Source organism: Myotis myotis, unplaced genomic scaffold, assembly GCF_014108235.1.
Source record: "Myotis myotis isolate mMyoMyo1 unplaced genomic scaffold, mMyoMyo1.p scaffold_m19_p_3, whole genome shotgun sequence".
In the NCBI taxonomy this organism is placed as follows: Eukaryota; Metazoa; Chordata; class Mammalia; order Chiroptera; family Vespertilionidae; genus Myotis; species Myotis myotis.
Window position 1 is genome coordinate 192438080 of NW_023416335.1, and position 10731 is coordinate 192448810.

General features: G+C 48.8%; 1 protein-coding gene across 1 annotated transcript; it reads right to left on the minus strand.

Annotated features, from left to right (window-relative positions):
* Positions 1 to 34: 34 nt before the first annotated feature.
* Positions 35 to 6549, minus strand: LRRC23 (leucine rich repeat containing 23). The gene is made up of 7 exons (XM_036296641.1): positions 5715 to 6549; positions 5517 to 5626; positions 4792 to 5045; positions 4070 to 4200; positions 3276 to 3412; positions 909 to 1215; positions 35 to 312 (listed from the first exon to the last, which is right to left on the minus strand). The coding sequence occupies exons 1-6, from the start codon at positions 5838 to 5840 to the stop codon at positions 948 to 950; spliced, it is 1026 nt and encodes a 341-aa protein (XP_036152534.1). The 5' UTR covers positions 5841 to 6549; the 3' UTR covers positions 35 to 312; positions 909 to 947.
* Positions 6550 to 10731: the final 4182 nt, after the last annotated feature.

Sequence of the window (10731 nt, forward strand, 5' to 3'; positions counted from 1 at the left end):
GATAGACGCTCCCGTACCCGGTCAGACACAAAAGTATCAAAATATCTCTTTATTCGAAACCGAGCTGTTCCTACACACCCCAGCCCGTCTCCGCAGGCTACCGGATCTGCCTGAAGGATGCCCACTTCTAGGCTCCAGGCAGCGCTCGAGCCCACCCACCCCTCTGCCCAGGTGCCCACACAGAGCCTGGGCGGCAGGCTGTGATGAACCCGCAGGTCGGGGCTGAGAGGTCAGCTCTGTCTCCGGATGGGGCGGGCGTGCCGGTGGTGGACCCTGCCAACCTCAGGTCTGGGAGCCAGTGTCTTTGATCCCCTGGAGGAAGGGACAGAGTAAACCCTCTGGGCCCGACTGCATTCCCACTGCTGCCTCTGCCCCATCTGAAATGTGCCGCTGCTCCACTTCCCTGGACTCACCTCCCCAGCCCCGGCTGCCTCCCCTGGCCTCCTTTCTTCCCCCTACCCGGAGTCCCGTTATGTTTAATTTCTGATTTTTAGTGCAGGCTCTCTCTCTCTTGCCTTCTCTCCTAGGCCCAGCTGCATTCCTCATACACCACCAGCCACCTCCCTCCCACCACCACCTTGCTGCCGACCTGGCCTTCACAGCTGATCTTCATTCTAGCTCAGGTATGGCTGCCACCCCACACCAGCAGCTATGCCTGCCACCCCAGTTCTTCTCACTGACTCTTCTGGCTTCCTGATGTATCTCCTAAGCCTTTCCTCAGCTCCTCCTAGGCCCTGCTGGTCTTTCCTCCTCACCCCGAGACACCCCTGACCCCTAACCCTCATCTCTCCAAGGGTTCTCTCTGCCTAATCCCTTCCTCGCCCACCTCCTCCCACAGCAGCTTTGCTCTCTCCCTAAGTGCCAGGCCCCCTGGCCTCCTCTTCCTGCCTCCCTGCTGGCTTTCTTACTATCAGGGAAGACGAAGACGAGAAGAACCGCTGCTACGTCTATGGCTGGTCCGGCCCTGTGTCTTGCTCAGTCTCAGCATCCTGCTCCTGCTCCTCCTTCATCCTCTGACGAATCTCATTGGCCTCGGCCCGGTCCTCCTCCTCAAAGAATTCCTTGTCCAGGCGTTCCAGTTGTGGTATATGCACCAGGGCCTCCTGGCGGTAGTCACTCTCGTCTGTACACGGGTTGTCCAGCAGCACCAAGGCCCGGAGCTTGGGCAGGTTCTGAAGCTTGGCAAGCTCCTGCAGGTTGGATACCATGTTGGCCCTGTGGGTGCAGTCAGGAGGGGTTCGTGGGAATAATGACTTTGGAGGCGAGCTGCCAGGAATGGAGCCTCTGGGGGAGTCTCCCATGGGCTCCAGCTTCCCCAGAAACACTGCCTCTTGCAGACTGGCCTGCCACGCATTGCCAGATTTGCTGCAGGGCTGCTGTCCAGCTCTACTCCTGTCCTGCTTCTGTCCTTCAAGGAATCCCTAAGTGCCATATTCTATTCCGCAATGTGTCCTATTTATCCTTCTGGAGCAGCAAAGCTAGGTCACGACCCGGTCTGGTAGTTGGGGAGGAGGGGGGCATCTCCCTTGGAGGAACAGAATTCTGTGTCAATTACACCCACTCAGAGGTTAGAAGGACTTGGGGCAGAGAAAAAGGACCTGGGATTGACGCTCAAGGTAGTGAGTGCTGCGTCGTGCTCTCCGCTGGAAGGAACCTAGAGGTAAGGATGGGCTGGGGCCCTGGTCGGCAAACTGCGGCTCGCGAGCCACATGCGGCTCTTTGGCCCCTTGAGTGTGGCTCTTCCAGAAAATACCATGTGTGGGCGCGCACGTACAGTGCGACTGAAACTCCATGGCCCATGCACAGAAGTCGGTTTTCGGCCTGGGCGAGTCTATTTTGAAGAAGTACTGTTGATACTTGGCTCTGTTGACTAATGAGTTTGCCGACCACTGGGCTGGGGCCTCCCAGCCTAAAGAACAAGCTCCATCTCCTAATATGCCTCCTCATACAGCTATTTTCATGTGTTTGCTTCAAGCCTGTATGAAATCAGGTTTAAATGTCTCCGCTTTATCTCAGTGGAGGTGCTGAACCTCACGCCGCCGCCCTATGTCTCACTGGGGCGCTGCATGCACTTCGTGCTGGACTGCCCTGTGCATTGCAGGAGGTTGAGCATCTTTGGCCCCAGAGGCACCTCCTAGTCACTGAGACAATGCAGCTCCACTACTCTTACTTCCAAACCTCCCCAGTGAACAGCCACGGAAAAGGGTCCACTCTCCCTGCCCAGGCTATTAGCAGGAAGACAGAAGCCCCTCCACCCTCCCAGGCCAATGTGGCAGAGCTAATTAGCAAGAGACTGCTCCATGAATTAAAGCTGGAGTTGGGGTTCAACCATCTCTCCTACTTGGAGATTCTGTTTCCATTGCCAGTCTTTGTGTGTGTGTGTCCTTTTTATAAATATAAATATATATAAATATATATTTTACAAATATATATTTATATATTTAAATATTATTATTATTATTATTATAAATATAAATGGTGAGAGAGAATCATTGATTGGCTGCCTTCTGCATACCCCCTACTGGGGATCAAGGATCAAGCCCACAACCTGGGCATGTGCCCTGACCAGGAATCAACCCCAAGAACCTAGGAATCAAATAGTGACTTCCTGGTTCATCGGTTGATGCTCAACCACTGAACCATGCTGCCTGGCTCCATTGCCAGTATTGACTAAAGAGGCCTTGTTGACTAAGGAGGCAGTTTTCTTATATCTTTGCTTAATGAAACACACATAAAATCCTCCATCAGACAAGAATTGCTGAGAGAAAATCTCTGATCCTGAGTGCTTTTCTATCTAGAGATTTCCTTCAAATATTATCTGCTCACATCTGAGCACATCTTGTGTTTTATGTAAGTAAAGGAGCCTTACAGGTGGGGATCAGGATAAGAGAGGCAGGAAATGGGAAGGGGAATTGGGGTCCAGAAGATGGAGAAGCAGAGTAGACACTTATATGGAATAGAAACAAAACATAGGGTGGGAGCCAGACTGTGTCCCTTGAGAACGGGGGCCATCTCTGGTGCCTTTAAATGTTTCTGAAACACAACACAAGAGCTGGCATATAGCACGTTCTCAATAACTGTGGGTTGAATGCATAAGGATTTGGGGGTCTTGGGCTATAAAGATCTCAGCGTTATAATTAGGATTGAATGCAGAAAAAAGTAAGGAAAGGAGGGATGAGGATCAGGATGGAGGATGAGGTGAGAATCTCAGAACAGGCTAGGATTGGGGGATTGGGACCAGGAAGAACATGGTGGGGCCTGGAGGGCGTGCATACCTCAGGTTGAGGTACTGCAGTGATTTCATTCCCTCGGAGAAGCCACTCAGAGTGTCAATCTGGTTGTCTCTAAGATGCAAGGTAGTGAGATTCTTTAGGTGCTCCAAGCCTTCCACCTTCTTCAACATATTCTGGGCCTAGATTCCAGGATACAGTAGATATATTGGGAGAGGGGAGAGGAATAGGGAAGGAAGAGAAGTCAGAAAGAGATGCAGCAAAAAGAGGAAATCTAAAAGGTAGATAAGGAGGGGTCAGGAGGGGAGTAGAGATCGGTAATGAGAGTAAAGAAATCCAGGAGAAGCTGCCAGAGAAAGGTCAGCAGTAACTTCCCACTGACTGCTCATCCCACCAAAGCCACCTCTGATTAAGGAGGCGATGCCTTAACCCACCCCCAGGTCTCAGAGCCCCACTGCTCTTCTGAGGAGAAATTACTTCAGCCCCACCCCGGAACGAGGAAGCTCAAGAGTCTAAATGACTGTACATTTAAGTGCCTTCCTTAGCCTGATGTCTGAACCTCAGTTATGGCACGTTATGCTGCTACCTGTATCAAAGCAAACTGTTCCTGTGTTATCCACACATTAGGTATTATCAGCGATGCTAGGTGGCTAGCACCTCGTTTGTTGTAACTTTGCATCACCACAGTATCCGGCATCAAGTAAGGGCTCAGTAAATGATGCCAATTATCAGCATGATGATAAAGTCAGAAGCTGAGTCTACTAGAAGCCAGGCCTCCTGGCCCCCCAACCCCAGTGCCGTCTTCCTTGCACCAGCCACCCTCGGGCCCAGGGAGCTACCAGGAAGAGGTTCTTCAGCGAAGGAAGGTTGATCCCCAATGTGCTTTCCAGTTGGTTCCCTCGAAGCTCCAGTGTGTGCAGGCTGATCAGCCTTTCGGGGTCCATACCTGTCACCGAGCGGATGTGGTTCCCTGAGGGGAAGGAGGTTGTCAAGAGCTCAAAGGGCCACTCCGAAATGTTCAGCAGCAGAGCCTGAGTTTGGGGAGCCTCTGCATCTTCCTCTCCAATGCCAGTTGGATATGAGGAGAGACAAGTCCAGACTTAACACCTCAGGGGCCCTGGGCAAGTGGTCTGGTGGTCCAGAGCCTGAAGGACTTGTCCACCCAGCAATCCACATCGCCAACAACCTCCCTGTCCTCCCCCAACTCTTTGCTCAGATGTTAGCTTTCCAATGATGTGTGTCCTAACCCATCTGTTAGAAATTGCCACTTGTGCCCCCGATTCCTTTTACCCGAATCTATTTCTCCATAGCACACAACTCCTTTTAAGTTGCTGAATGAATTTGCTCATTGTGTTTACTGTGTTCATGGTCTGTCTCCCCCATCTAGATTGTAAGCTGCATGAGAATACCTCCACCGCATGGAACTGCCGTAATGAATCAGAATGTGCCTGAATGAATGAATACGAATTGCTGTGTGGCACAGCCAAGGACCACACTGCTCACTTCTGTTGGCCTCCGGCTAGGAAGGAGGGAATCTGTGTAGCCCGTCCTATGGACCCACCTTTGAGATTCAGGATGCCCAGACGAGGATGACAGATGCCCTCCGTGTCCATGATCTGGTTGTAGGCAAAACTGGCGATCTGCAGGTAAGGCAGTTCGTTCAGCTGGGCACTCCGCAGCCGGTTGCCGTCAGCCTTGAGCCAGAGCAGGTGGGTGAGGTGATTGAGTGCGGACACGTCCGTCAGATGGTTCTCAGAAATATCCACGTAACGCAGATGGATGTAGGAGCGCAGCAACTGGATGTCCGTCAGTTCTCTAGGAGATGGAAGAGGCCATGGTTAAGGGTGAGAATCCAGCAAGGACTGGCAGAGATGCTAAGGCAGAAGGCAATATGGAGATGGCTTATAATGGGGAGAAGAAGGGGTGACAGATAGTAAGAGTGAAGGGGAGAAGAGAAGGTAGATGGATTCTTAATAGTGGGCAAGGACCTTGTGTCTTTGAAGAGCTGAGACCTGACACTCAGAAGGACAAGTGAGGGAGTCCAGCAGAAATCCCACATCCCCTCTCACAGCCTCCACTCCTCAGGCCAGCCCTGACGCGGGGAGTCTCAGGGCTCCTGAAAAGTAAAGTTGACCCTTCCCTCCCACTGGTCTAGGATGAGAGAGATCCAGACTCTCAGAGAGATCCAAACTCTCAGCTGAAACTCCCAGGAATGAGGGTGAGAATTGAGATTGGGCCCTACAACCTCATTTCTCTCCCCTCCCAGCCCCCCACCCCCCAATGCACCTCTCTTTGACCTCCAGCTTGACATAAGCATGGGCCAATCCATTGCCGGTCTTACAGAGCAAAGAAAGCCCTTCCTTCATCATGTCCTCGGTGAGGGGGGTCGGCATCCACTGCAGGAGGAAATGCAGTCAGGCATCCCTTTCCAGCCCAACCCTACCTAACCTTAGCCCCAGGACCTCTCCATTTCCATGCTCTCACTTCCTCTGATACGTCTTCCTCCTCTTTCCTGTCATCTTCCCAATCTTCTATATCCTTCTCATCTTCCTCCCTTTCCAGATCATCCTGGTCTGGCTCAAAATCTTCCAGATCGTCTTCATCTGACATCTTTCTTCCCTGCTGAAGGCTGGCGACCGATCAAGCTGGGTCCTCGTCCTGAGAAAGAAGGTCTCCTCAGCGCCTGCCAGCCCTCAGCTCTGTCACCTCCACGGATGGGGTATTACCCCTCCCATCACCTCTGATCTCTCCCCAAATATGCCTCTTTCCTCATCCCTATGAGCATCTCATTTTGACTCCCAACCTGCACTTCACATTCCCCATCTTCACATTCCAGGATGCCTTTCCAGACCCCTGAGACCCTTTCTGCCTTCGCAGTGGCTCCAGCTCTCCTCCACAGCTCTGTCCCCCGCTTCCTGGACCCCTTCCGCCCAGTCCTTCCCATCTCCATTCTAAAGTAAGCCTCGTCCTCCTCCGATCTTCCTTACCGACCCTCCCCTTCCCGTTCATCCCTAAGCCCAGCTCCACTCATGTCTTCTAACTCTCCGCCTGCTTAGCCCGCTCCCTGTGCCCTCGGGGACACCAGCCTGACAGTCCCCAATCCTCCTGCCCGGAAGGGAGCGGACTCTGGTTCCGCTCAATGACAAGCTGGAGAGGGTCTCGGCCCAGTGAAGGATTGTTTCGGAAGATGGGAAAAGGGGACGGAGGCGTTGTTTAGTGTTGTTATGGCAACGGAGGGGCGGGGCACTGGACGTCCGCAGTTGACAACCGTTGAGAGAGGAGCCGCCACTAACTGAACCGGATCAGTTGACAAGTTACAAACCCACTTTCTCAAACCCAGGAACCCGGATGAGGAGCCTTAATTGGGGGGAGGGGGGAGGGGGCGGGGCTTAGAACTGTGCACCGGTAGGGGGAGGGTCGGGGCTGTTCATTACGTCACCTGAGACCTTAAAGGGACCGGACATCCTCAATGCAAAGTACTGTGAATTCAAAAGAAACACAAAAGGCGGGTAAAGAGGGAATAAAATACCAAGGTACGTGGTCTTGTTCCCCCACCCCCACCTAACCCCACCCCTATAGGTCCCGTCCATTCGTTATTTTCAGGCCGACCTTTGGAGTGGAAGAAGCCCAGGCCCAAAGTATCCTAGAGACCTGAGTTGGAGTCTTGACAGATCTGCAATTTACTAGCAATTTACCAAGACTCCACTTTCTCGTCTGTAAAATCGGCTTAACTATACCAACTGCCAGGGACTGAGTACGAGTCTAATCTACCCTACAGTGCTGTTCAGATTGTAAAGCCAGTGTGGGAGCATTTTACTCCTCATATCCTGGACTAGTTTGATGCAAACCTTTTGGGGAGAAAATCCAACATGTGCCCACTAAAATACTCCTCACACAACGCTGTTACATAAATAATCAATGAGAACTGATACCGCCAAACCCAGGCACTCAGGCCTGTGTGACTTGTTGAAGGAGATGAAAAGAGAGAGGTTGAGTTGCAACAAATATTTGGTGCCAGACATTGTGTGAGGTGCCTTTACAAGTGATATTTAATCCCCACACCAGTCCTGTGAGAGAGATATTTGAAAGAAGAGGAAACCAAGACCCAGGGAGGTTAATATTTATGACACAATTCCTGTCTGGGGAAAGGGGGGAGGGTGTTACTAATCTTGTGGAATTTAATATAAATAAAACAATTAGGGAACAAAGTAAGCTATTATGTGATTAATTGTGCAATCGTGCATTACAGACAGTAAAGTGGTCTGACGGAAGATGTGGTGGACTGGGAACCAGGAAATGTTACCTCCTGCCCTGTCCAGCTTGGGTCATATAGTTAACAGACAAGTCTGTTTTAACATACGTTTGTTAAGCACTCTGTGCCAGGATGTGCCTACCGGGGACTTAAGGACAGTAAAACAGGGTCCCTTAAGGACAGTAAAACAGGGTCCGTTCCAGTCCAGTGACAAGATTAAGTAAACAGGTATTTCAATACAATGAAACAGATGTCATAATAATGATACCCAACACATACAGAGCTTTTACTGAGTGCCAGGGGATCATTTTATAGTACATGTGTACTCGTAAGTCTATACTAATAAAAGGGTAATATGCTAATTAGACTGGGAGACCTTCCTGACGTCCTTCCGGACAAAGCCATGGTGGCAGGGCCAGGGCAGAGGCCAGCAGGGGGGCCAGTTGTGGGTGAGCAAGCCGGCAAGGGGGGGGGGCAGTTGGGGGCAATCAGGCCAGTGGGGGAGGGCAGTTGGGGGCGAGCAGGCCAGCGGGGTTGGGGGCAGATAGGCGTGATCATGCCAGAAGGGGGGGCAGTTGGGGGCAATCAGGCCGGCAGGCAGAGTGGTTAGGGGCAATCAGGCAGGCAGGCAGGTGAGCGTTTAGGAGCCAGTGGTCCCAGATTTCGAGAGGGATCTGAAACTGCCAGCAGTCGGACATCCCCTGCGGGGTCCCAGATTAGAAAGGGTGCAGGCCAGGCTGAGGGACGCCCCGCCCCCCCGCACAAATTTCATGTACTGGGCCACTAGTATCATATATTCAGTGCAGAGAGTCCAGACAGAGGAAGCACCTTTGGTAAGGCCTGGAAAAGAAAGAGCTCAAAGGCTGTGCAAGGAAAGCAGGTCGTTCTGCTGGCTGGAATGGTAGGTGCACTTAAGGGATGAGGTAGGAGCAGCAAACAGAGCCGAGCACCCTAAGGAATGAAGACTTTATCCTGAAAGCTGTGAGGAATCATTGGGGTGTTGTTTTGTGTTTCATTGGCAAAGACTGAATCTGCACTGTATAATGAGAGCTAGACACTCCATCCTCCTTCCCTAGTAGCTGGTTTAAATAGAATCTCCTTGGATTATAAAAGTAATAATTCATTAAAATTAAAATTAAATAATAGAGAAGTGTATAAGAGGAATATAAAAGTCCATGATCTCTCTCAGCACCACTCTCATTTTTAAATAAAGTTAATGTATTAAAGATTTTTTAAAAACAAAAGTTGTATCAATCATACATACCATTCATCAACTGGGTTATTGTCATTCAATAATATGTTCTGGACATCTTTCATGTCACTAAACATATATCTACCTCTTTCTTTTTTATAGTTGTCTAGTCTTCCATTCTATGGATATACAGTAATTATTAAACTGTTCCCTATTGATGGATATTAACTCTAAAAATTATCTATATTATAAACAATGCTGTAACAAAAAATCCTCCTAGATATAGCCTTACTATTCTGCATGAGTACTCTGTAACAGTACTTCCTAAATTGTAATGTGCATAGGAATTGCCTGAGTATCAGATTAAAATGTGGATTCCGACCCTGCAAGTGATTCCAGTGCTGCTTGTCCACAGAACACACTTTGAGTAACATGGGATACAGTCTTAGAGGGTACAATTTCTGGTTCAGAGGGTATGTACTTAACTTTGCCAATCATAATAGGTCGAAAAATAGATATGTCACTATTTTATTTTTTAATATAAACTTGTTATTGATTTCAGAGAAGAAGGAAGAGGGAGAGAGAGAGAGAAACATCAATGATGAGAGAAAATCATTGATCAGCTGCCTCCTGCACAACTCCCACTGGGGATTGAGCCTGCAACTGAGGTACATGCCCTTGACCAGAATTGAACCTGCCACCCTTCAGTCCGCAGGCCGACGCTCTATCCACTGAACCAAACTGGCTAGGGCAAGTTTGCATTTTTTATTATTGCTGAGGTTGTTTCTTTTTATGTGTACATGTATTTGTATTTGTTTATATTTATTTTACAAATTGCCTTTTCAGATCCTTTTTCATGTTCCTGCTATGCCATTAATTTTTTTAATCAATTTGTTACTTTTTTGATTTGGATATTAACTGTGGCAGAAACTGCCTCTTGCCTATCTGATATTCATTCTTCCCTTTTTTCTCCCTCATAGAATTGTCTTTAAAAGCTTTATTAATATATAACTAACATACCATAAAATCCACCCATTTAAAATGTACAACTCAGTGGCTTTTAATATGTTCAGTGTTGTGCAACCATCACCACAATTAAATTTAGAAAGTTTTCATTACCCCAAAAAGAAGCCCTCTACGCCTTAGCCATCACATTCCAATCCTCCCACTCCTGCTCCTGGCAACCACTGATCCCCTTTCTGTCTCCATTGATTTGACTATTTTTTATACTTTATGTAAATGAAATCGTACAACACATGGTCCTTTATGACTGGCTTCTTTCACTTGGCATGTCTCAAGATTCATCCAGGTTGTAGTTCATATCAGTATTTCATCTCTTTTTTTAAAAAAAATATATTTTATTGATTTTTTACAGAGAGGAAGGGAGAGGGACAGAGAGTCAGAAACATCGATGAGAGAGAAACATCGATCAGCCGCCTCCTGCACACCCCCCACTGGGCACGTGCCCACAACCAAGGCACATGCCCCTGACCGGAATCGAACCTGGGACCCTTTAGTCCACAGGCTGACGCTCTATCCACTGAGCCAAACCGGTTAGGGCAGTATTTCATCTCTTTTAATTGTTGAACAATATTTCATTGTATGGTTTTTAGTTTTAAATTCATCTGAAATAATTTTTGTGTATAGTGTGAGGTAGGGATCTAAAATTTTCCCAAAAAGGGAGCTAATTTTCCCAACACCACTCATTGATCAATCCCATCCTTCCCTATTGATTTGAAATGCCATCTTTATCATTATATATCATTATATATACAATTTCTGAACTATTATTTTCAATTGATCTATATATGCCTGGCTATTTCTGCTTTAGTACCACACTGTCTAGCTATTGATTTTTTCTGTATATCTATATATATAAAAGGCTAATATGCAAAGTGTCCCCTTGGGAGTTCAACTGGGAGACTGGGAGTTCGATTGCTCACTATGAAGTGCACTGACCACCAGGGGGCAGCATGGAACAAATGAAGGCCCCAGCCGGCAGCCAGAAGGCCCCAATTGGCCCTGATTGCCAGCCAGGTCTAGGGACCCTACCCATG